The following is a 27,653-nucleotide window of genomic DNA, read 5'->3' as shown; positions in this document are numbered from 1 at the left end:
GTGCAATTCAATAATTTCTACTGACATCCAACGGACGTCCCTGGCTCTCTCCCTTCACCAACTCCCATCAACAGCTCTGGAATTATTGCAGGTATATTGCTGCTCTCAAACGCTAAATCACGTAAAAGTCACAGAATATGCAAGTAAAAAATGTTCTATTGAGTAAGAGTCACATAACTAACTTCTTTGAATGTTTCCAGGGAGACTATTTGCTCTACCTTCCGAAGGGAACACTGAAAATTGTGACAAATGTGCAACGCCATAAATAAACAAAATTAACTTTAATAACAAGGTAGTATACAAATACATAAGATCCACAGTTACTGTCGAGAACGAACCAGACTTCCCCTTTTCAACTTTTTTAACTCTTCTGTGGTTCATACAAAGAAAGGCACGATTAAGCTGAAATGTTGACATTGCTTCCATGCTAAGTCTACTTACTGTTCGGATGCGGTCACTACCCAACTGAAAAAACTGCTTGGTCCTGCTGAACTCACACTGCTTCAGAACATGTGCTACACACAGCTCACCCTGATGAAATCACTGCCAAGTACATAATGGCACCAACTTGACCACTGGGTGCTAACGGGCGGAAGTCTGGAAGTAAAATGGATGCCACCCATCACATGCAACTGTCTGATGATGCAAAGATAAAGCACAATTGGAAAAGTTAATGGCACAATTCTTCCCAAGTTGCAGCCATCGCTGCTTCTGTCCATCAGCAATTTTGTGCCAGTTATCCAACACACGCCAAGAATGTTAAAACATGTACACAGTAACAAATGCAATAGAGGTTGCACACAAAAAAAACCTGTGTTCATAGTTACTTTCTAAACATTTTTCCAGGCTTTGTTGGTTTGATTTCCCCATTATCATGACCACCACACACACCATGGAGTGACATGAAGTAGCTTTATTGTAGATGCAAAAAGACACCACAAACCTACAACAGCAGAAACTGCTCGGCTCAAGGGCAAATATGCACTTCACGATGACCATAGAAATTGGCAAATTTCACATCAGACTATGCTGTTGATATGGAAAATATTCTACCTATTTAGCTGATTGTAACTATGTTGGAGAGAAATGATATACTCACAGGCCTGACTGGAATTCCTTCTCGTTGACTACTGCACAGTTGCTTAAGGATAGTTCATCTGTAGGGCACCTCGCCGCTTGCATAGACTGCGGGAAGGAAAAGAGTAAACTTTAATGAATAATATAGTAAGAGCTGATCAAAAAATCCACACCTAGTAGGCACATGTCCAAAGATGGAGATATAGGGGACCCATGAAAAAGGAGGAAATACTTGAACATTTGGCTGTCAATCAAAAGATGAAAATTTTTATTAATGTAGGTCTATGATGCATTGCAAAAATTAGAGGGAGTGTGATGTACCCGGACTCTTTCTTAAATTCACCAACTTCGTCATCCACAATGAAACACACATACATACTCAACAGGCATATGCAAGATACATTTTTAAAAAACAATGGTAGGAAAAATGCAGTTGCCTATACAAGACAGCTATATGCTTGCAATAAAAATAAAAAGTAAAAAATAAACATAGCGGCAGGCATCCATTATGGAATGGTAATATACATTATGTACTATTGTTTTAAAATTCCAACATGGCCTCCGAATTTAGAAATAAAGTGTTGGCCATTTTGGGATGGAAAACCAATGAGACGCTATGCACAATGCAATTCCACGATGGGTGGTCAGTAAGTACAGAACTAGATGGCCATTTTGTAACAGTACTAGCCATTATTGTATGATACATACTGTGCTTTATTGCATAGATCCAACAAAGGCAATATTTTGCTGCTAAGTGTTATGGTCCTCGTGGAATGGTAAAGCTATCATACACAATGTACAATAACATTCCAAAATGGCTTCCCAGATTAGAAGCAATGGTTGCATAAGAAGCAGTGCACTGCAGCTGAAATGGACAGCAAGCAAGGAGCCCTGCAGCACGGTCTGTTGAGCTGCTGGGCCTCTAAAACAAAACAAGACAAACTAAATAAAACAAAAGAAATGGAAGTGGATGTATAAAAGGGAAAAATGGACAGAAGAATTTGAATGACACTCAAACAGACCAATGGCCAAAGAGGGCTGACTCGAAGCCTATGTATGTATGTCTATGTATACATTTTTTAAGGATTTTTGTTCTACAGATTCCCACTGAATAAATTCCTTCTTTTGCCTTCACCTTAACTATCTGATAGCCTGGACCATTTGTCTGAAAGAAGGGCTCTTTAACAGGGTAGTTACTTGTCTGAAAGGCCCTGGATCTGACATACAGAGAACAGATCTAGTCCAAGCAAGTTCTTGATCTCCTAGTGTGAAAGCCTGCAAACAGACAGTTTTTATCTGCAAACGCATTCAATCTGCATGGCGGTGGATCAGATCTTAGGAGTGCTACAGTGAACTATAAACAAACTGACTGAATAGACAGTGAACCATAACAGCATGAATTGCTGGTGTTTCCTGAACGTATCAGTCTGCGTGTTACCCATTCCACTAAAAGTGTGACCTAGGCTGAGCTCTTTTGAGGGCCGTGCTGTTCTACCTTGACAGATGATTGGAAGCTCTGCTTGCATGAAGACAACTACCTCCAACCAGCCATGGACATTAGAGAAAGACATCCCACAGCACAGCAAAGTCCTTCAGAGAAGCCCTGGTAAGTAAACTAGGTGGAAAACTAAACAGACTAGAAGGAATGAGGAAGTGGAAATGAGTATCACTAAGATACATGACCAGTACCGTGTGCACCATCAACTTAATCATCGAGAGGACATGAAGAACAGGGGTGTGGAATTCCCATCATTGGATGTCCAGGTCATATGGTTTGTGGGAAAAGGAAAACAAGTGTTCATGTTTAATTTGCCCACTGGACAAGTAGAACGAAACTGCTGCAGCACAAATCCTTTGGCTGGCAATCTGCAGCGCGCAACATGGTAGTATGAAAGAGGATTGTCTACAGCTAAGGAAAGATATACATCCACGGGTATAAAATGTTCAAAATTGTACATATGTTTCATTAAAGCACTATTACTATTGGAGTAGACGTTCTAAAAATAGGTACACATTTGCATGATATAACAGTTGGTGGCTGTTTAAAATGATCCCATAATGCTCCTTGATTATATATAGGGCTCTCGGTTTTATGGTATTTGTTTTTTGTCATTTTCATCTGTATTTATCCATATTTTGTTTTTTGTCAACCTTATCTGTATTTATCCATATTTATTATGGGTTTTGTGAAAAACGTAAAGCTGAAACTGGTATATTTCCACATTTATTTCACCAATAAATATGCACTCATGCTTGAATGCCTGCCAGGTTTCAGTGATATGAACACCTGCAGGAGATAAATCAATGCACTTCTATGAAAATATGCACATTTCAGTATTATCAGCCATGTGCATTTCTACTGCTGTTTAAGCCTCTTCAATAAAATTCCTTTCTTTTTTAACCCCATTACCTATCAATCCGCACAGATATTGGCCTGGCAGTTATGGCAACGTGTATTTAGAATCACTCAAAAAGCAACCAATTTATGTTTTTAACCATATTAAAAAATAAATACAGACAAGAAAATAAATGGTTTTCGGTCTGTATTTATCTATAAAAATCAGTAAAACGGAAAACAGGAAGCCTTAATTATATACTAATAGACGTGTAGGTATGAAGCAAAGTCGGTGGTTGTTTTTAATATAAAATGTACCCAACTAATATTTACTATTTGGATAAAAACAGACGAAAGTCTCAGGCAGTTTTGCTAAACTATCATGCTATTTAGGACCACTTTACATACTATTTCTCTAAGGTAACAATCAATAAAGTAATTTTGCATGCTAGCATATGAAAAAAATAATGGAGAATCCTTTCAAAGACATCATGGGCAACATGGAAAAACAATTAGGGATCCCATTCTTATAGAAAGCCACAAAAAGGCACCTGCAGCTCTACAGACTTGCGTTGGTGCAGATATACAGCTCTCAGGAATTCCCACTAATCTACATAAACAGGTCTGGAATCGAAACTCCTAACAAACGTTTGTAAATTACACTTTGGCATGATCAAATATATACAGCTACATGTGTTGATGCCAAAATCTGCAATGCAAGTGCCCATCTGTCGTAAATTGGCTGCGATTAAATTAGCGTTAGCAGAATCCATCTGGTATTTAGAGGCTATCCTGTACATTTTGTGGAATCATTTTGTATTTCTGGCAGCCATTTTGTCTTCCCTTGTGCTCTGTTTAAAGGACTGGTTATACTTAGACTCTGCTACCCTGCACATGCGCAGGAATATCTAACTGTCCATGCATCTGTTTTTAGTCTGTAACGATCAGGTTGTTTCTACCAGAGTCAGCAACTGCTAGCTCCTCCTTTGCTATTGACGGTGCATTTCTGTATGACCATCTATGTATGTAACTCTTCTCATGTATGCTTGCACCGCCCTTTTCCTGAGCCCTGTGTGGGTATAAAAGACCCATGGTTCTTCTACTCTGTGTGCTACCTTCATTCAGCACCACAGGGTGCTGGGTGAATGTGGTTCCACCTTATGAGGTTTAATAAACTATGTATTTTCTATTTCAGTTTCTGTGCCAACTTCTTTCTAATAGTCTGAGGACTCTGTGCAGAGAAGGGCGAACCCCTTGCACTGGTAGGCCTAGCTGAGGCCTATTTTCTATAATTGGCGCCTCAACTTGGGGCTCATCGGTGACTCGGATGCCCAAAGGATTGGTCGCGACGAAGGATTGGAATCTCGCTCTGGACGTGATCACTGCCCGATAAGACCAGAGTCTTGGCATCCATGGCGACTTTTCCTTTCTTTCTGATCTGACCATCCAGGTGGCACCGGTCCTCGACTGAGATCTCTTCTGTTGATTCACCGTGCAGTGACCATTTGGTCAATTTTAGAACTTGGCAGGATGAACCTGGACACCAAGTGATTGGTAAGTGTCTGCGGCGCTTGCTGTTGGTTTTGATGCCTGTGATTGGTAAGGTAGTTTAGTAACGCTTACTGTGGCTTTGAGTATGGTATATTTTGTGTTGGCCAACTTGGTTTGTTTTGATATATGTGACTTGCAATTCACATAGGCAGGTAATGAGGAGAATTTTCTCTAACTGAATTGATTTGAACGGCACATCGTACTAAAGGTACCTTAAGTGCTACTTTGATTATAATATTGCATATTCTGCACTATTTTTGGCATGCCTGTCTTTAGCACACTTCAAAGGATGTGGTGCTTTTGGAATGGTACCAAAATGAGACTTGATGAAGCACAACTGCCCCCCCCAAACTCCCCCCCCCCCCCCCCCCCCGGAGGGGACGCCTAATAGGGATATGTATATTAAGTATGGTCTTTCTTCTATAATGTACAGCGCATTATGGAATAAAAATACTTGTAAGTGGTGACTAGTAGCCCGAGGAACTAAATATGTACATAAAAGGATCCTGGTCTGTGCACTTAAGTAACATTCATAAGTGATGAGATGCAGAGCGTTTTTTTGGTGTTCTGCCAGCCAAATCTGGTGAATATGACTTGCAACTAGTATTTACAAATGGTTTGGTTTAAGTACAGTCTGTGGGCTGTCTTTTGTTTCTGTCTTAAGTGTTGATCTGTGGGTTAAATGTGTGTTTACATGTTGTGGTGTGGTAAATTGTGTTTTGGATGTTGCTAGCACTGGAAAAAGGGTGTGATTGAATGACTCTGAATTTGTGAAAGAATTCTGAGAAGTGAAATTGTTAAGGAGTAAATTTAATTTGGTCTCATCACCATCAATAAGTCGCAAAAGGAAATTGAGAGGGGTGTAGCAAGAGAAAGAGCAACCCCTGTTATTTGATGACACCCTTAAAGTACAAAAGTATTAATGAAGAGTAATTAGGGACCGGTTAAAAGTTTAGCTTGAAAAAATTGTGGGTATTTCGAATTTGCAAATTGTTCCTATGCAGCTTTGTGTTCTTGGTGGTTCAGTGAGCCAATGTGCTGGGTCCACAGGGTTGTTGGTTCTAATTTAAGCTGAACCTGCTAATTTGAGAATTGAACCTAAACTTATGACCCTTGAAAAGAAATTGTATATTAAAATTAATTTTTCCATAGGGCAAATTATTGCAGTTTAGATAAAATTAGGAAGGCTTTTTGTCTTTGACAGCTTCAGGGCTGTGCAAGGCAGATTTTGACCTTGCAGCCTGTAAGGTGGGGGGCTATAAATAGGAGAGTGAACCAGGAGGTGAAATCACTGCTTAGAAAGCTTCACTGACATGAAAATGTGTAATGCTTGCAGCAGGACAGCCTTGGAAAAAGGTGGGGGCCAGGAGCTCTCGCTGTGGCCCGGTTCTGCGCTGAGGGGCTATTTTTAGCTTCTCTGATGAGACAGGGCAGCTGAGGAACGAAACCCAAGGAGCCTTCCTCGGCCCTATTTTGTGCAAAGACCAGTTAGACTTTCCATAGAAAACTGTTTTTATTTGTTTTAAAACTGTTGCATTAATCCTAGACAAAAAAGTAAAATGATGCTCTTGCTTGAAATTTTAAGGGCTATATGCCTATATAAAAACGATTTTCCAATTGAGAATTAATTTTCTCAGTGGAAATCGTGGCGCAAAGCTAACATGGATTATCGGATAAGAGTTTTACCTTTAGAAAGTTAAAATTAAGATGACCTGTGTAAAGAGAAAAACGAAATTGTGTGTTTTACAATAGACTAAATTCAGATACAAAATGTCACAGCATTTATCTTTTGTATAGGGTATTCAAAGGCATTCACATTATACAGAACGACAGAGTTGTGTTGGCTTGCAAGGTTGACTTGAAAGGCGTGTGAATTTGACGCCTTTACGTGTCAAACAGCTGTGTCAGCAAGACTATTTCTGTTCTCTGCGGACTCCGGTCACAGAGAACAGCTACAGTCAAACACATTGTAAAATGCGGCATTTCAGACTGCTGTTTTAAAAGTTAGAAATATAGTTTCATTATTTTTGATAAACCGAGGACAGATTGACAGTAGGGATTTCTTTTGTTAATGCCTTTTTTTTTTTAAAATAAGGATAAGAGTGGTTTTTGATGTTAAAAAATAATGACTGTCCTTCATTTAAAAGTGGCGCAGACTTAAGATGTTTCAAGATAAGCTTCTGTGCTTAGGGCTAAGAATTAATGTGTTTCAATATGATAGGCAAAGGGATGCAGCTTGCTTTTCATATGTGGACTCATCAAAATGATTAGATTTATTTTAAAAAAATATATATATATACATATATTTTTATTATTTTGTGATTTCAAATAGGTGCATTAAATTCGTTTTTTAATATTTATAATGCCTAATAATGATACTGTGACCTCCTAGCATCCAAATTGAATTTCAGCCGTGCTATACAGCAATAGGGGGTCAATTACATGTGAAAATGTCACTTTATCCAGGCGTCCAACTCATTTTTATAAGGGTATACATTATACATTTTTGATGCCACATCTCTGGGATATGTAGAGGACATTCTGGGGATGACTCTTATGCAAAAACATTGTAGGATATTCATTTTTAAATGTCCAAAAAACTAAAAGTCGAAATTGAGTAAAAATTCACTATTTAAATGAGTTTTCTCCAGTCAGATCAGTTTTTAAACTGCCTTACGCCCCAGTAAATGCACATATGTAAGCATAGACCATCTATACTGCTAGACAAACGCTTGGCACACTGCTTACACATATCAATGTACAACAATTGGCAGAAGTTATTAAGCTTACCTCTGAAATTGCTGGTAGACACACAGCGTGGGTTTTGCTGCTCTGCCGTCGGTCTCTAGGGTCACTTTGACTTGGGAGCACCGCATGACAACCTTGCATACAAGCTGGAACAGCTGCATAGGTTAAAGGCCGAACTCCTACATTTAGAAGCCTGGCAGGGCTCGGCTTCACATGTGCTTTGACATTTCGACATTTGAAAGACGAAATGGCAGGGGAAGAAAGAGGTTTTTGCTTACCTTTTTTTTTGGTAAAAGCAAGTTTTTGTGTGCACTCAATGAACATAGTATATGTGACCTCTCTTTAAAAGACAAAGGCTCTGCCATATATATATAGTATAAATGTTTTTAGGGTTGAATTCAGGAAGCAATGGGATTCAGTTTGAATTCGTGCGGCCTCATGTTGCACTAGTACATTTGCTAAAGGAATATATTCTTTGGCTAGCTGAAATGTGCTATTTAGCTCCTCAGTTTGTTTATGCCCAGTTGCTACAAATTGGGGTTGATAGTGTTGACAGAATGAAACCTGGTACAGGTTTCTTACTGTCAAAACTGGGGAAAGGAGGCTAGCTCCTCTACAAATTAAGGGTAGGCAAATTTATGTGTTCTCTCTCTTTTTCTTAATTTTTTTTGAGCCTGTCTAAACTGTCTGTGAAATAACCATGAGACATTTAATTGGCTATTCAGTAATACTGTTTTCAACATTATTAGCATTAATAAAACGAATAAATATATTTTGCTATGTTACTACCCGTCCTCTCTGATGGAATTATGAGAGGATGAGTAGTCTAGATTGCTGCTTCCTTATTTGATCTTTAAGGGGAACTAGCTGTGGGTAGTTTTTGTTTGAAAATTCTCAGGTGACAACACCACTATTGTTTGTTATTCTCATGCTACATAAAGTTTTGCAAGGGCATTGCTAGTTTTATTAGCTAGTCTGTGTAAATGAACTGACAGTCCTTACTAGAACTAATGTTGCATAGTTTGGATTGTGAAAATGTAGAATGCAGGGAAGAGGTCTATGTGATCCTTAGCAAACATTTTTGAGGAAAATATTGTTTTACAGGAGTCTGTTAGTCACAAGATGTTCCGCTGGAGAACATGTACCCATTATGTTGACGTTTTTAGTTCTGTATGTAATAGGAATCCCTGTTAAATTAGCAGTGTTAGATTTTCCTGCTGCGCCTATAACATGAGAGCATGGTCCTAAGCGTACAATGTAGGTGCTTTTATTAAGAGAAATCATTTTAGAAGTGTCTGCAGTCCTGTACAAGTAATGCAAAGTCTACGAGTAAAAGTGTAGAACATTTCCCTTTTTCTTGAGGGTCTTTAGATGATAAAGGTAGGAATATACAAATGTAAGGATTTGGAGTATGTCTGTATTGTTTTTCCCTTTTCCTCAGAATTTAGTAAATGAACACAGACTTCCTTGGCTGCTTGGGATTGGGTGACGTATTACTCTTGTCAGTTCACCAAAGAGTTTTTTTATACTTGCCAATAGGTCCAGACTGTTGTTTTATTTACTCTCACATATATGAAAATGGTTCCAGGGTGCCTTGTTAATATATGGGGCGTCCCTGGACTAGGAAGTATTCTGAGACTATCCTCTCTGTTGATAGATTATTTCTGTGCCTTGTCTAAAGACCTTTTGTTCTGTCCACCAATAGATATTTGCTGCTTTACAACCATTGCCAGAGGGGCGCGGACATTAGATCCAGCTTGAGGAGTCAGCACCAGTCCAGCTTGAAGTCAAAGGGAAGGTAACCAGCACAGGCATTACTGGCAACCAGGGCCTCAGTGAAGGTAGAAGGCCGGAAGCATTGTGATGAGAGTACCCCTGATACTATCTTGGGCGAAAGACGGGGTCACAAATCAGAAAGGAGAAATCGTGGATCAAGCTTTTGATGCCCAGCCGAGAGTCACAGACCGACCAGGAAGGCGAGAAAGTTTTTGCTTGAGGTAACCCCCTTTGAAACAAGGGTTGCTCAGAGATCCTAGCATCAGGCCTCTGAATCCTGGTCCTAAAGTGGCTGTAAAGTTTTCACCTTTGTTGGCCAAGATCTATGGCCCCAACGAAAGAGCAGTGTGCCAGCAGAGCAATACAGGAGTTAGGGAAGGACTTGAGTTCAGGGTACAGGTGCTGTGTCTCTGGTGCCTGTTAGATTGAAATGAAGAAAACTGGTGCACTGCCTGAGACACTGGACAGGATCGCTGAGCGCATTTGCCCTGGTGGGTGATTGCCCTATCCTGAAAGAAGAAACTTTTCCCTTGAAACTAGGCCATGATTCCTCAATTGCGAGTTGTGCAGCTCCACCGTGGGAACAACAAGAGCCTGCCTGTGAGGCTCAAACGGACACAGGGAGAAGACTCCCCTCTGGTTGGTTGTACAGCGGCTTTAATTTCCCAAGGACTTCTTTTTCTTTTTGTTGAAAATGTACCCCATTGATCGTCCCATTTTTGAGGAGGAGCAACCCTTTGCAGCTCTTCGTCCTAATTCTCATGGTCCTGTGTAGTTCTCCTGGTCCTCTGGATCCAGGATCATTTTTGTAAATAATATGTCTGACTGCTTTAATGTTTGTATTGGGTATAATGATAGATACTCTAGCCCTCATAAAGGAAACACTGGAAAAGTCTAGCGAAAATATTTTTGAAGTTGAAATTGATGGTAACTGAAATGCATAGGAGCCTTGAAAATGTTTTTACTGGATGGTTCTAGGATTTGCTTAGGACTAGAAAGCTAATAATTCTGGTCTGATAATAGTAATTACTCTCTCCTGCTATCTGTATGACCCAATTCTCTGTTCCCTTTGTACTTCTGTTTATACCGCATACATACCCGCTTAACAATGTTTAGAATGAGAAATGCCCACCTAGCAATGAATTAGGAAATATATGAAAAAAAATAAAAATACAATTTTATTAAAAATTAATATGCATATTTTTCATTTTTCCTACTGGATTATGGGAGATGTCTTCAGCTAACGCTAAAAGGGTCGTCTGTCGTAAATTGGCTGCGATTAAATTAGCGTTAGCAGAATCCATCTGGTATTTAGAGGCTATCCTGTACATTTTGTGGAATCCATTTTGTATTTCTGGCAGCCATTTTGTCTTCCCTTGTGCTCTGTTTAAAGGACTGGCTATACTTAGACTCTGCTACCCTGCACATGCGCAGGAATATCGAACTGTCCATGCATCGGTTTTTAGTCTGTAACTATCAGGTTGTTTCTACCAGAGTCAGCAACTGCTAGCTCCTCCTTTGCTATTGACGGTGCATTTCTGTATGACCATCTATGTATGTAACTCTTCTCATGTATGCTTGCACCGCCCTTTTCCTGAGCCCCTGTGTGGGTATAAAAGACCCATGGTTCTTCTACTCTGTGTGCTACCTTCATTCGGCACCACAGGGTGGTGGGTGAATGTGGTTCCACCTTATGAGGTTTAATAAACTATGTATTTTCTATTTCAGTTTCTGTGCCAACTTCTTTCTAATAGTCTGAGGACTCTGTGCAGAGAAGGGCGAACCCCTTGCACTGGTAGGCCTAGCTGAGGCCTATTTTCTACACATCAATATGTTAAAATGTTTTTTTCATCAATGAGAAAATCTTTTTCCTCATGTAGAAACTTCTTGCCATACACCGAACCTTATTTTTGGGCGGGTGTGGTCCCTTCCCACCCTGGAAAACGTTTTACTCTTGCCCTTCTCAAGAGTACATTCCTAACCTTTTTCACAGTGAAAATGGGTTTGAAAGGAGTTAGTGAATGTCCTCATGCATATAGGTTTGCCGTCGGGCACAGATTCAGAAGGTATTCTAGCCATGGAACTACATGGAACTACCACTACCCACCGCCAGTGTGAGTGGTCCCACAAAAATCTTCATGGAAGTAAATCCTTTTATGAGCACAAAACCAACTTTTGAATGTGTAAGCCACGTTCACACGTGTCTATAGCATCAAGAATCTGGCCAGAATATTTTGCAGTCCATCTAGTTGTAAAAGGTTAACCAGTCATTGATCTAGTGCTTGGTTAATGCTCACAATTATGGCAAACAAGCGAACTGAGGTACAGTGAGATTAAGTTATCTGTCAAAATGTGCTAGCGGAGTTGCCATTTGTTTCTAGAAGTTCCGAATCTCTCAATTGGAACTCTGTATTACTCTTGGAACACTTGGGGAGAACTTGGTGGGGCAGTTAAAGGATGTGGAGGAAAAAACTTGGGCTGCTGGCTGGAGGTTCCCGTAGTAAGGATTCCGGTTATCTTCAATTCTGCATATGTGATGCTTAGAAAGCAACAACATCTAGTGATGAACAAAAGAGCCAGCTACCAAGGAATACCCTATATGGTTTCCTAAAAAAACAAAAGGGTGACAACTACCACCCGCTTAGGAGACAGGCCATATTAGTCCAGATAGATTGCATTGGAAAGTGTGGATTCTGTACCTACAAATACATATGACGTGTCATTACGAAAGTTAGAAAAGCACTTAATCACTAAAGTAAACGCTGTGTTTGAATGCCATTCGTTTTTCACAATGGTACAAGCAATAAATTGAGTGATTGTTACCTATATTGCCATCTTGAGTGATTATCCACTACATGTGAATTTGGCCCACTGACGGATTCGCAAATAAGGGACCAGATAGTTAAATGCACAAATACGAAAATTAAGGAGAAGTTATTGACAACAGCTCAATCACAGGGAAAAGCAATACATATACAAAGCACAAGGAAAACACAGCAGTGTGACTTAATGAAATTAAGAAAGAAATGCATGAAATTAGAGGGAGATCCAAGGAGATAGAATATATTAGGAGTAGTGCAAAGCCCCTATTAGGAGATCGGGACACAACTGACTGGCTGTCCTGTCTCCCCACCCACAGACTCAGCTTTCAGTAACTGGGGATGTATATTGCCCTCGAACTGGGGCTGACCTAGAGCCTCAACCTCACACCACTGCTACACCAGGTCTGTTGAGACAGGACCAGATGGTTGACTCTGCTCCTTAAAGTCTTGGCCCAGGGTTGCTCTTTAAAATGATAGCTCTGCCAAAACTTCTCGAAGTCTTGCAAAACTTTCCCCTATTCATCCCACAATCCTGGTTCAATAAAGGTTTGTTCCTGTTTGTGGGCAAATAAAGCACCGAGGATAGCCTTCCATAATTATGTCCAACCTACTTATGAGAGAGGGATGGGATTGGATGACGCTAGTTTATACTCCTGGGCTTTCAATCCAAGTGATTAACGATTGGCTGTTTGGGGGCTTAGAGAACCCTACTTTTTACTTTGAGTTCTCTCGCCTGGATCTCCAGAGCATTTAAGGCCTCCTGTATGGAAGCCCTCTCCCACAATCAAACCTTTAGGCCACAAAGCGAGCTAGATCTCGCCCACTCGACATTTGGGGCCCCCTAGTGTCATACCTCCTGACCCGCACCCCCTCAGGCCCGTCTGCCTCTTCCGCGCTCCCCGCCGGCTCTCCAACCGCGGCGGCCGCCGGTGTAGGTCAGGAATCGGCCTTCCCCTGCCCCTTCTCAGTTGGATCTGTCCTCTCTCCTACAGATTGTGAGCCTCCTCTCCGAACCCACGGAAATCAACTGCAGAGTCCCACAGGGGTCATCCCTCAGCCCAACCCTCTTCAATATCTACATGGCCCCCCCTCGCCGCCATCATCTGACAACACGGCCTCAGCATTGTATCCTACGCAGATGACACTCAGTTCATCCTCTCCCTCACCAAGGACCCCGCCACCACCAGACTCAACTTCCAAGAAGGAATGCAGGACGTCGCAGCCTGGATGACAAACAGCTGCCTAAAGCTCAACACCAAAAAGTCAGAAGTCGTAGTCCTCGGAACCACCCCATCAGCATGGGACAACACCTGGTGGCCCATCGCCCTCGGCAGCCCGCTGACCCTCACGGACCATGCCAGAAACCTCACCATCGTACTCGACTCCTTCCTGTCCATGAACCGACAGATCAACGCCATCACCTCCAGCTGCTTCTACACCCTCTGCATCCTCCACACGACTTTCAAATGGATCTCCCCCCAACTCAAGGAAGACAGTCACCTACGCACTTATCACCAGCAGGCTGGACTACGGAAATGCCCTCTAAGTTGGCATAAACAAGTGTCTACTTTGCAAACTCCAGACGATACAGAACACCGCCGCCAGATTCATCCTCGGCATCCCTCGACACAAGCACATCAGCCAACACCTACGGAAGCTCCACTGGCTCCCCGTTGAGAAGAGTCACCTTCAAGATTCTCACCCACGCCTACAGATGCTTACACAACACCAGACCCCAATACCTCAACGACAGAATCACCCTCCATGTACCCAAAAGAAACCTCCGATCAGCCAACTTCGTCCTCGCCGAAACCCCACGCATCCGCAGAGCCAAAGCAGGAGGGAGATCCTTCTCCTACATCAAGGTCAAGACCTGGAACGAGTCCAGATATACAGGCGCCCCCCCCTCCCTGAACACCTTCAGGAAGACTCTCAAGACCTGAGTCTTCGGGTGAACAGAACTGCTAACCCCCCCACACCACTCAGGCACCTTGAGACCCTCACGGGTGAGTTGCGTGCTTACAATTCCTTGATTGATTGATTGATTGACAAAGGCTACTCTTTTGGGCTGGTGGCAGGCCCTTATTGGATCTAATGGGATTATAAACCTACACAGGAAAGTCTCCTATGGCAGGGCAGATGGCTCCCCAGAGCTGCTTTCTTAGTTGGTTTAGAAGTTTTGATTGATATCTGGAGGCTCATCATCATCTAGGATGGGGCACAAATGAAAAAATTTCAGACTCTTCAAGAAGAATTTGGACTACACAAGACCCAATTCTATAAATACCTGCAGCTGCGACGCACACTGACAATATATCACTGATGGTGACTTACCTACCAAAATACAACATACTTGAACTCAATAATTTTGCCCCCACTAAACCTAGAGGGCGGTTTGTGCCTCTATATATCACTATCAGTCAATGCACTGTATTCCTTTACCGTCCCTCTGGAAAGGTGTGAGGGCTGGATAAGTCCCCTAGATGAGAGCAACTGAAAAAATGCCAGGATGCCCACTCAGGAGATGGTTATTCCTTCCTATCTCGCCTTGTTCAACTGAAATACTTGCACATATCCTATTTTACTCCCCAGTAACTATGGGAAATGGGTGCGATCCCGCTCCCACATGCCCTAGGTGTATGAGTGATGAATCTGTCTTCTTCCATATGGTATGGGCCTGCAGAATATTGAACACTACTAGTCCGCAATTTTTATCCACTCTGTCCAGAATAATAGAGTTGCCAGTTGACTGCTACCCACACATCGCATTAATGGGCCTCTAGGTGGGTGTCGATGGCCGTCGGGGTGATCACACCCTGGTTGGCTTAGGTATAACTGCAGCTAAGAGAGACATTGGTGGGTGTTGGAAGTCCTCTGGGTCCCCATCTCTGCCAAATGATGCACTGAAATGGATCAGTGTGCCAATCTGAAGGAACAAATCTACAAGGCCAGGAGCTTCCCAGTAAAAAGAAGATCTGGGAGAGGTGGTGGCCATTCTTTGATTGAACCGGCAGTTGAAGCAATGTAACATGTACTTTGTTTTGTCTACTGTATCTTCTGAATGCTATGCACTGTGTACTGTTTTGTTTTCCCAGTTTTGCTCATTACATAAACTCCATAAAATCTACTTATAAAAAAAAGTACTACAAAGTTAAAGGAAGATGGGACTGACAAGAAAGAAAAAAGTACCATAACAGAAAATAATAGTGACAAGATTATAAAATGTCAGCTATGTGTCCATGTGTGACTCCACCTCATATAAGTTACAATGTCAAATGTGGAGCAGGGAGTGTATAAGGTAGAATTGTAGAAGAAGGAGCCATTTTGTCAAGGTTTACCGAGCAAAACCTAGAAGGGGATTAAAGGAAATGTATGTATGTGAGACTGTCCAAGAAATAATAATGGGGATGAAGAAACTAAGAAGAGTTGGAGAATACATTTGAAAACGTCTTTTCTATGCATGGAGATGAGAGATGTGAACGAACGTGAAAAGAGACAGTGGTGAACTGAAAAACCACATTGTGAGATGAAATTTGGAGGAAAATCAATTAAAGTAATAGCAAACTCAGGTAGTCTACACCAATATGTAAACACTCATTTGTAGATAAACTACAAAGTGATGCCAATCTAAAGCAATAGTACAGGGTACATCCTGAACTCTGACAGAATCAGAACTGTGTCATGACAAATGTGCGAGCATATCAAGAACCCTACTTTTCCTTGTGGGCCCACTTGGAGGATATGATAGTCTTGCCTTCCTTGGAAAGTGATCACAATGCACTCTCATTATCCCTAATACATTGGTGGAGGGCCAGCGGCTTACTAATTGGAGCTCCTGCGGCACTCGAGCAGAGGTCATTGGGGGGGGTGGTCCCTTCCAATTGTCTCAGACGTTTAAAATGGGACAAAGTGGCCATTGATGAAGAAAAACTATCTTGCATCAGAGCCGTTATTGCCGCAGCCTCTGAAACCCTGGAAAATCAACCTCCTAGCCCGCATAAGACAGCAGCCATGTTCAGTGAGGTTTCGACAGCGTTAGGGGACTTGTTCCTGGTCAAACCAAATCCCAAGGTAAACAAAAACTATGTTAAGCGACAGGGCAAATTAGGCTGGTACTCACAGGCGTGCCGCGCTGGAAAAAGAGCTCTAATCATGGCAGTAAAGAGTGGTGATGCCCTAGCAATAGCTGCTAAACGTAAGTCCTACAAATCCACAATTAATATAGCCAGGAGAGACTGGGAAGACACCTTCTGGCAGGAGCTTCGCGCAGCAAGCATAGAAAAAAATGCAAAAGGTTTTTGGGACCTGTTACGAAAAAAACATAGACCCCTGGACACCGTCATTACATGCAATATAACCGAGGACCAGTGGCACTCACACTTCTCGAAGCTGTATACTGCACCTGCTACAGAAGCAATGGTCTTCCCTTTACCTCAGATTCCTCAAGGTGCCGGCAGCTATGAGGAGAGTCTATTTTCCAGGAAAGAGGCTGAAATTGCCATAAAATCCCTGGTTCCTCGCAAAGCAGCCGGACCTGATGGCCTACCTGGCGATCTTATCCGCATGGACATAAGCGAATGGGCTATGATGATTGCCTCGCTATTGAACGCAGTCATGGCAGGCGCCCCCCTCCCTGCTTCTTGGATGGCAGCTGAGGTGGTTCCCCTGCACAAGAAAGGTTCAAGAGATGACCCAGCTAATTATAGACCGATTAGCTTAATAGACTGTTCCCAAAAAGTGGCGGGCAAGGTCCTCTTATCTAGGGTCCAGCAGTGGGCTGACGAGAATAAGATACTCTCGGATTTTCAGGCTGGGTTTAGATCCGGGACAGGGACGATAGAACAATCGCTAAGGCTACTTATGATCTACTGGAAGGTCGTCACAATTGGAAAGGGTACCTTATATCTGGCCTTCATCGACCTCCACACGGCCTTCGATTTGGTGCCTAGAAACAACTTGTGGAAAGTGTTGTGCGACCTGGGTATGCCACCCTACTTGCTTCATTTGATCATGAGATTCCATGAAAATAACTATGCCCAAATACGTTGGGGGTCAAATGGTCAAAAGACCTCAAGAATAGAGGTGAACAGAGGTGTACGACAAGGTTGCGTACTTGCCCCAACCCTGTTCTCCTTATACGTAAATGGAGTGGTGGATTTTTTGACTCAGACTCCAGCAGATGCACCCCGTCTGGCAGGTCGCCTAATTCCTACCTTACTCTTTGCTGACGATACTTTACTTTTGTCAAAATCTCCGATGGGCCTCCAGCAGCTTCTTTCTGGATTTGACACCTTCTGTAAGCAGCGAGGCCTTTGCATTAATACAGACAAAACTAAGTATCTCATTTTGAATCCCCCACACAAGCTTGGCCCCCCTCCAACATTGGGGCACGTTGCTCTAGAAAGAACTAAAACGTTTGACTATCTGGGCATTCGCTTGGTGGATACAATGAAATGGGACTGCCACTTGACCAAAATGTTGTTGAGCTTAAAAAGAGTGACTGGGGCCCTGTTGAAAGAACAGAGAGCAGCATCTACAAGACCAATAGCGGCAGTAATGGATATTTACTCCGCCAGAGGAGTAAGTGCAGCACTTTACGGGGCGGAGCTCTGGGGGATGTCAAATATGAAAGTGCTAACTCGAGCTGAGAATGCCTTCCAGAGAAGCCTAATGTCTCTCGGTCCTTCTGTTCCCATTTTACCCCTGCAATTGGACATGGGTTGCCGGGCGATTGAAGATCAAGCAAAACTACGCCCCCTGTTACTGTGGGCCCGCATCTGGAGAGTGCCAGAGCTCTCAAGTTATGCGGATGGCCTACGGGAGATAATTAATTGCCCCGGCTGGGCAAAAATAAAATGGCTAAGGGACGTCAAGGCTCTATTTATAAATCTGGGGCTGGAAGAAGCATGGCACCAACAGTCAGCCCCGCCCAAATCCATGCTAAAACAAATTTATTGGACATGGGTGGCAAGTAAAAGGAATTCTTCCTCAACGATCTGCAAATCCACCAGAAATTTTGTGGAGCATAAAGATGTCCCTATCAGAGAACTGTACCTGGACATTGTTACTGCCCCATGGGATAGATCTCTGTATTTCAAATTCAGAATAGGTCTTCTCCCGGTTATGGAACTCACATGCCACTGGAAAATACCACACCAGACTGCGCCATGGTGTCCATTTTGCCCTCAGCGTTATGAATCTGTCCCCCATCTGTTATTCGAGTGCCCCGCCTATAAGGTTCCCCGAATGAAATGGTTAAAACCGATGTGCCTTACTTTGGGCACTAGACATTGTAACGTGGCATTACGAATTTTACTTACAGACACTCGCCCATTCTTCGCATGCGCCACCTCGAAGTATTTAGGTTGGGCATGGCGAATACGGTCAAAAAGACTTAGGCAAATTGTTTAATCATGATTTTAATTCTTTTAGCTAATTTAAATAATTTTCCTTTTAGACTAATGTAGAAAAAATGTTGAATTTTAGAATATCTAGGGTTTTTTTATGTTTTCTATTTAGTAAATGCTCTAAAATGACCTTTAATGTATGTATGCTTTTTAAGATATTTTATGTCGAAATAAAGCCTATTTGACTTGAAGAACCCTACTGTGATAAAAAAAAAATCTGGTCTTAACACCGGTCATAAACAGAGTTTAATAATCAAACATTTGACAAAAAAGAACCTTTGTATTTTCAGTGTTTGGTATAATCAAACATACGCTATAATCAAACCCTAACTAAAATCGAAACCCTGATAGAACAGGAGGTCAGGCAGGATATCATCAAAGCTCTAATATGGGAATTTTGGCATAATCTTTTACACATTGGCAACAAATGAGACAATTTCAGGCCTCGAAAAATATATTCGCCTGGTTGGTGAGCGCAGTGCAATCCTGTGCTAATTATTCCCATCATTTCGTAAACAGGTCACTCTTACCCGCACTAGTGAACAGCTGGGAGCAACATTGGAAACTGGTATCCCTAGAGTAGGTGTGCTGAAGTGCGCAAAGAAACTGAGTGCTGCCTCCCTTCCCTTTGAGACAAAACAACAAGCATTTGAAATGCAATAGATCTCGACTTTGCGAGAGTTTGAGCTATTGCCATTGTAAATGACAATGCCTTTTATGTATGTGTTTTGAAAACCTGCAAGCGTGCGTAAACACACAATTTGTACTTTGCAGGTTTTCTTAACACATACATAAAAGGCATTGTCATTTACAATGCCATATTGCATTGTAAATGTTTTTCGCAGTGTTTATTCTATAAACAATCCCTTCTGTGCAAGAGCAAAATGACAAAAATGGAAATCGAGCAATAAGTGCAAAAAAGAGAGAGCGAACAAGGAACAAACTAAGACTTGTGGGTTAAGGAAGATCTGAGAGATAATGCGAGAAACAAGGGTTAAGGAGAGAGAGAGTCAAGATCGAGGAAGAATCAAAGGGGAAGAGAGAATGAGTGACAAGGTGCGAAAAGCACCAGGCAAAAGAGAAGAAACGAGTGAGCAAAAGTTTGTATACATGGCAGAGAAGCAGAGAGATGGCAAAAAGAAACCACACAGATAACCGGAGCAAAATAAGGCAAACAGAGAGGTAAAGCAGGGAAACAATGGCAATACCAAACAACCTGAAGAGAAGGCGGCGAGAGAGAGAGCGCAGGACAAGGGAGAAGAAGCTGGAGCAAGGCAGGAGCCTCACACGCACTGAAACAGGGTCGGAAAGGTCTTTCTCTGGTCAGAGGACCAGGTACAGATAAAGTCCTAGAAAAGCACTTACAAAATCAGAAACAGAAAGCAAACTTGGACAATTAGCATTATTCTCTGCCGGACACAGACCCAGGTCTAAAAATTCGTCATTTTATGATTGGCCTATCACTAACATGAAGTAGCCTTCTAAGAGTATCAGCTTCACATGTTTTTTCATTCCATCCAGATGGGACTCAATGGGAAAAGAGAATTGTGGCTCAGAAAGGCCTAGTCTCACAGCTGTGAAGCAGCGTATCTTGTCCTAATCAACATGCTTAGATTACACATCAAAGTCAGCATCAGCTTTACTACAGTATTAAGCAGCACACAACAAAAGGGATTACAGTATTTTACAAAAGCTGCTATCAACAGCCATTAAAAATAAAACCTAACTTATACATGCACTTAAGGCAAAGTTCCGAGGATGTCCCTTTGCTCTTGCACATATAGCCCAGAACAAAACGATTTATCGATGATAAATTCATGAACGTGATTTGCAATTTAATTACAGAAGCAGACCTGCTCAGGGGAACAAACATTTTTTCACATTAGTAACATCGACTCAAGTTCACAGTAATTACAGTGTTATTTTCTTACGTAATGCCTGTCCAACAAGCCTTAACAAATATGCTGTTTTGGACAGTTTGTTCCTACAATAGCTCTCTGAAAACCTAAGTGTCGGGTTCGCGGCGGTTGCCGTTCCCCGACATGTCACTAAAACACACACGATTCTGCCGGGATACTCCCTTCCGGTTGGAAGCGGAGTCCCGGTCTAGTCCTCGGAGCCAACTGCTGGACACAGGAGCACTTCTGGGGGAAACGCATATACATCGCGTTTCCCGCCGGCTCTGTGCTTCAGATTTGTCCGAGGCTCACGCCGAGTGAGAAGTGTCCTGTGACCCTCCGTTTCCGTGAGTACCTGTTGGGTTCCTTGCTACCGCGCCTTAGCGCGAACACTCTTGTTTCTGTGGAGACCGCGCTGGAGCGCAAACACTCTTGTTCTTTGGGGGGCCAGCGCAGAAGCGCCATCGCTTGTCTTTGGGGGCCAGCGCAGAAGCGCCATCGCTTGTCTTTGGGGGCCAGCGCAGATGGGCCATCGCTTGTTTTTGGGGGCCAGCGCAGAAGCGCCATCGCTTGTCTGTGGGGGCCAGCGCAGAAGCACCGTCACTTATCTTTGGGGGCCAGCGCAAAAGCGCCATCATTTGTTCTTTGGGGGCCAGCGCAGGAGCGCTATATCATTTGTTCTTTGTAAGCCAGCGCAGGAGCGCTACATCATTTGTTCTTTGGGGGCCAGCGCAGGAGCGCTATGCTAATGGTGTACTGGGTGCTCATGCAGAGGCACCGTGTTTAACAATAAGACATCGTATTATTGACAACATCGCAGGGAATTCTCCTGGACTATCCTGTTCGGTGTTGGGCTACGCGAATGGTTAGAGACTGTGATCTGCAGAAACACTGGTGAGTCCTGGCAGGATAAAGTTTGTGTGTGTTTTAGAGAATGTAAGAAAGGTGCGACAGCGGGGGTTCCTTACCAATCAGGTTCTTGTTCTGTTTTCCAGTGTCCTCGAGACATCCTGCCAGCTCCATTCCACGCACCACAACTCTACTCCCCTTTTCTGGCTCCTATCCTTGCGTCCATCTCATCCCTGTTGGGTTCTGTCCAAGGGGGTCAGGTGGGTACTGGGGCGGGCGCTCCTGTCGTCTCTGCGGAATTGCTTCACAAGCAAAGGTAAGTCTTGTGGGGTACCTGACACTAAGTGACCTATTGCTGTCCCAACAGCAGCAATGTCACTGTGGCCTAACAGCAAGAGCGATCGGCCTCGAAGCTGGGGAACCGACTTCGAGTCTCGGAAGGGGCGCTCAACACCCTGCGATTCTGGGCAAATCACTTCATCCTCATCACATCTCTAGTCAATGAATGTGAACGCAACTGGTGCTCATGTAAAGCGCTCTGATGCCTTTGAGTCGAGTTCCGCTATATAAAACTTTAAAAAAAACAACGCACCTGTACTTGACGCGGTATATTAGTAAGTCTTGTAACGGCGCTCTGTGCAACAGTTTCTCCACTTGATTATTGATAGGTTTCAAATAACTCCGTTTTCAATTTTTAACACCGTGGCAGCTCACTCTCCCATCGGTGGACACCAGGACATAGACACCATTACTTTGTGCATAAGTCTTTTCTTTATTTCTTCACAGTCTCCCACGATGCGTTTCAGCAAAGCCTGGCATTGATCACATGACGATATACATCACACAAACACATACACAGACGCTTAGCTATTGCCCTTCACTTGTAGCCCCACCAGTTTTATTAGGGTCTCCTTGTGTGCCTTCACCAAAATTCCCTTCTAGAGACATGTCAGTCCACAGCCAGTTCTCTACACCCTTCTATTCACGAGCTCTTACCACAGGGATGAACGCGGAGGAGTAGATATTGCCCACACGTAGTATCAAAAAGCTTAACAGATTGTGATCCTAGCCTCAGCAGTTATGCTGCGTCAGAGCACAAGCATTAACCTTTGTAGTGTTAGTGCCAGTATAGGTCACTAGCAATATCCTTTAATGCCTGGTTGTACGCACTGAGAATTGTGGGCTGTATACCTGTTAATCTTTACCTCTTTTCATAGCATTGGTGCAACATGAACCCTGCCATACCCCAGACCGTCTTAGAAGTTTTACTTGCTATTTTTTCAGATAAGTGCCTATGAGGGCAGTGATGGATATGTGGTTTCAGTGGTTAATCGTGTGCGGACAAAGTGGAAAGCCAGACGTAGGTACATTGGTCTCCTTCCCGCACATTTAGCTTGTACGTCTAAAAGAGGACAATCATATCTGCTCAGGTACTGATTCTGGCCGGCTGTACTCGAGGGTGCATTCGGATACTGAGGCATGTGGGCAATAGAAGGTGATCCCAAGGAGAGTGGTAGAGCAGTCCAGATCTAGGTCCCGTATTTATATATGTGCTTAAGACAATCAATACATAAATAACTCTCTCTAAAACATTTGGCATGTTTTCGGGCGAAGCTACTCGGTAACAATGTGGAACCCACTGAGCTATATGACTGAGCATGTAACCAACAAGGTGCCATATTGTTACCTGCAGGGCATGCACTGACCCTTCCATCCATCTTACTGACGACGGTAAACAGGAGTTATAGGATTTTGTACTCCACCTCCACACAGCCAGCATCTTCCTCCACCCCACCCCCTCCACCCCCATCCCTCACCCATTTATCGAGCCGGCTCTCTTGTCATCTCGCCCCCTCCCCTCCCCTCCCTCCCACACTCTGTGTGTTTTCAGGCTCACGTTGCTGTTTTCTGTCTGGCAGGGGGTCTCAGAGCCACGCCTGAAGCGGAGGACGGAGGGAGTCTGCTGTGGAGTGCGCGGTACACCGTTCCCACCACCGAGAACGGAGAGCAAAGGAAGGGGATTGCGGAGCTTGACTCTCACAGCGCCTTGAAACAAGGTGCAAGAAAAACAGCCCTTTTGAAGGATACAACTTCTGTGAGGCTGACTGACTGACTCCTGTTCTCCAGCAAGGTAAAAAAAATACATGCTCCGTTCTTGTTTGAATAAAAAAAAAGTTTTATTAATGTTTTGACCAGAAAGAGCAGAGACAGGGATGGCGAGGTGCTTGTGCCGCATGTGAGATATAGGTTCCAAATCCCAGCATGCAACATTCCACGTCCTATCCTTTTAAAACTGATAAAATCTATGCTTCTTTAGTCGATTACGTGTCGGATATTGTTTGGTGGAATGCAAACAGAAATTAGGTGATTGCTTCCAAGATATCTCTGCAACCTACAGGTCGCAGGCTTTAATTCCAGCCTGCCTAGCCTTCATCAGTCTAATGTTGAGAAACGGAGTACCGTATATCGGGTATTAGTAGTGCCTCTCACTTACAGTGCCAAATGAAAACCAATCTTGTGGCGCAAGTGCCATGTGAAAACAAGTTTTTAAAACCAGTGTGTTGTTCGTTGTAATTTAGCTGAAGACACACCTCTTGAAAACAAGCTGATTACAGCAAAAACACCGAAGTGGAGGCCTGCTTGTGCCCTGGGGGAACTGCAGGACAGCTGATCGCAACAAAAACACAGAAGTGGATGCCTGCTTGTTCCCCGGGGGCACTGACAGCAAAAAAAAAAACAACAAAGCACACGCGAAGTGGCATTTTCGTTGCTATAGCAACAAAATGGCGTGGGACTGTCGACAGTCCCTACGGATACATGCATGCTGTCTGCTATGGACAAATGGCAAGAGCAGCCATGTTTGTCCATGCAGGCGCGTGCATAAAAGCCCTTGCAGAATTGATTCCAAAAGGTACTCGCAATAACGAGAGCAGCACATGCCCTGCTTTCGCTAGGCGAGACCTAAAAAGCCAGAAGGCCTGTGGTTTTAAACTTGGTTATGAAATAGTCTGAGAAGTTTCTGTTTGTGCAATTATGTCTTGCTATTTAGTCAATTACGTGTTGCCTCTCCCCCACGATTCTTCCTCCCTTCGAATACCCTATTTCTGAGAGGCCTTGGGTCTCTTTCTCTCCAGCTCCCCATCCTGAGCATTCTCGCGCCACTTCACAAAGTCCATCTCTCCTGCAAATGCTTCATCCTCCTAAAGTGTGCGCCTCCCTCTCACCACAAGTTCTCTAGTCTCTTATATCCCCCACTTTCCAGTCAGCACCTCCTTTAAAAATTCCTCTTCAGAGACCGCAACAGTCCCACTGAACTACAACATGTCTCCATGTGTGAGTAACAATTTCCCTGTCCCTTCCACGGGCCCACAAATCTACTGTAATAAGCAAGGCACAATCTGTGATGGATTATGTTAAGAGGATACTTATAACCCGTTCTCTACATCAAATTTTTAAATATGATGTGTCTGCCCTCATAAGCAACTTCAACTTGCAATGTGCTACCTTGTCTTTTGAATGTTATGAACAAGTTATGTCACAACTGGCATGACAATGACGTCATGAGGACAGTTAGTTCAAGAGAGGCCAAGGACTGAATCAACATGGTGCTTGGACTCCAGGCTAACTCTCCAGGCATAATACACACAGGCAGAGTGTGAGTGGTATACACAGCAGTAAAATATTACCCAACTCCAACACCACTCATGAACTTTATGTCCTACATTCTTCCAAGTGACAATTCACTTATACTCATTCACAAAGACTCACATAAGCACTTCTATTGTCTCTAGCATCCACTTTGATCTTTTCACATTTTGGAATACATTACATGCCAGCTTTAAGCACTGATCTGGCCATGCTGTTAAATTGTTACGTCTTTAGCTTTTACGCTGCACATTTTAGGAAAAAGACTGTCTTAACAGCTATTAATAGGCTTTTCAAGGAATGAACAAAGTGGTTAGGATTCAATGTGAAATACTATGTCAAGTAATAGTAGCTCATGTTGTAGCCTGTTTTGTGTTTGTGCAATACCACTGGGCTGGATGGTGCTCCATCTCTGCTCAATTTTCAATACTGTAAGAATAGGACGTGATATGTTAAATTGCTTTCTGACACTTCATCGGCATTTTAAACTACGTCGCTCAAAATGACATTGTGCTAGCACTGGTCCTTTCTAATATTTATATCAATATTCTTTCAGACAGAGGCGTGGTTTGCCTGCCCAAGATGGCAGCCACAACTCAGTGAGGCTCTTGTTGAGTCCCTAGAATCCTTCAAATATCTTGCATAGCCATCGGCCATTGAAGTCCACACTGCATGGCCCTGGAGTCTTTAGGTATTGTGTGTGCAAGAAGCATTGCAGTAGCTGCCTGTGCCACTCCTGTGAGTGATCCTTCACAGTGCGGCCTACAATGGAGGACTGGCAGGAGGTGAAGTGTGCCACCAGGAAGAAGACTGACTGGCAAACTGTGGTCTGGCCAAGGGTTGACATAAAGGAAGACCCTTAATCACTGGTTCCAGACATTGAGAGACCATGATGAGATACGTAGTGGCCCTGGTCCTACAGTGACAGCTGAGGAGGTCTGGCGGCAGAGAAGAACATGGAGGTGGTGCCATGCAGCCTGGCAGGCTCCGACTGGGCTTAGTGCCAGCAGGGGCAGTTTCCTGCACCCTCCCCCCAAAGTTTCAGGTAAGACAGGGTCACCCAAGACTGCTTTTTGCCCAGCGGCCTGATGGGAGCCTACTTGGAAGTTGGAGGATGAGAGGTGAGGGCCTAAAAGGACCAGAAAATGACTTGCGATGCATCATGATGAACACCAATGTCAGCATCCTAGGACTGCACAGGGCAGAATTGACAAATTCACCAGACCTGTAGCTGAAGCACAAAGTGCAGTCGTTGGAGGCAACTACCTACCTCATGTGGGTGTGGAGCAGGCATCCTCAGACGCCATGCTTCAGATAGTCTTAGAGTCCTGCGAGGCTCTTGAAGGGCAGATAGACTGTTGGGTTAGAGTTGTTTTCTCCCAACAGGGTTTGCGCAATGTAGTGGATGAAATGACCAAAGTGGAAAGCCGGATTTCTACAGCAGAGGACAAATTGTGAACTAGCCAATCTGACATTTCCCAATTGTGGGGTAAATCAGTGCTGTTGGAAAGACGTGCCAAAGACACCGAAGGCAGATCCAGGCAAAACAACCTGCAACGGGTGGGGGTCCCGGAGGGTATAGGGGGCTCGCACCCTGACAAGTTCATCACCGACTGGTTTACAACATTGGTAATGGCAGAAGAACTCTTAGGGTGTTTCATCATTGAGGTACACCCCCAGGTGTGCCCTCCGCCCCATCATTCTGAAACGTTTTAACTACCTGGACTGTGACACGAGCCCCAAAACACCATGCACCAAGCCAACCGCCACCCTGGAATCTTGGCTAATTGTGATTTTCCCAGACTATACACATCTGGTTCAGCAACAAAGGAAGTTGCTTATTGAGGGTGAAAGCAAACTTTGCTCAGTGCAGATCAAGTACATGTTGACATACCCTGCAAAGCTCAAAGCAATCCACCAAGGGAAAACAAGAGAGAGAGAGAGGGAAAGAGAGAGAAAGGAAGAGAGAGAGAGAGGGAAAGAAAGAGAAAGAGAGAAAGAACGAGAAAGAGAGGGAGAGAAAGAGAGGGAAAGAGAGAGAAAGAAAGAGAGAGAAAGAGAAAGAGAGAAATAGAGAGAAAGGGAAAAAAGAGACAGAAAAAGAAAGAGAGAGAGAGCGAGAGAGAGAGAAAGAGAGAGAAAGAGAAAACGAGAGAGAGAGAGAGATATGGGTACATGACTACGAAGATGGCCAAAATATGTGCAGGGGAGGCATGGAGTGGACCCAGAAGGTGAGACTTCAGCTTCAGATGGCAGAGGGTCTGGAAACCTTGGTGCAGAAAAGTCTTAAGGCTTTGACACTTTACTGAGATACCAAGGATTTACAACTGATGTTCACTCTGACTACAGTCTTAGCATCTGCTTCGTCCAGGTGGTGATCTCCCCTGATGGCGTTTTCCACAGTGCTTTCCCTTTTATCTTTCTGTTGGCAGTAACATTGTGATGAGGATGTAGGAAATTATCTTTATCTTCCTAAACAGGGAAAAAAAGGCGCTCAGAGTGGGTAAGGGGGGGGCTGCCACCTGTCAGTTGAGCCCATCCCCTA

The 27,653-nt window shown here is 43.5% G+C and overlaps 1 protein-coding gene and 1 long non-coding RNA gene across 7 annotated transcripts in view; one reads left to right on the top strand and one right to left on the bottom strand.

The window, feature by feature from the left end:
- The window catches only part of LOC146869907 (uncharacterized), a 127,303-nt gene extending 116,094 nt beyond the window's left edge, over nt 1-11,209 (top strand). Inside the window, exon 3 of the long non-coding RNA XR_014968436.1 lies at nt 9,417-11,209. This is a non-coding gene — a long non-coding RNA (uncharacterized LOC146869907). The remainder of the gene's footprint in view (nt 1-9,416) is intronic.
- The window catches only part of LOC146869905 (vesicle-fusing ATPase-like), a 1,998,451-nt gene that overhangs the window by 1,280,346 nt on the left and 690,452 nt on the right, over nt 1-27,653 (bottom strand). For all 6 annotated transcript variants that reach the window (XM_085624087.1, XM_085624086.1, XM_085624090.1 and 3 more), the window contains one exon: nt 1,100-1,185. In XM_085624087.1, coding sequence (XP_085480213.1) covers nt 1,100-1,185 — 86 coding nt within the window. The remainder of the gene's footprint in view (nt 1-1,099; nt 1,186-27,653) is intronic.

Source organism: Triturus cristatus, chromosome 1_1 (assembly GCF_964204655.1).
Source record: "Triturus cristatus chromosome 1_1, aTriCri1.1, whole genome shotgun sequence".
Lineage (NCBI taxonomy): Eukaryota > Metazoa > Chordata > Amphibia > Caudata > Salamandridae > Triturus > Triturus cristatus.
The sequence above is the reverse complement of the archived record's forward strand: the minus strand, read 5'-3'. Positions and strand labels throughout refer to the sequence as shown.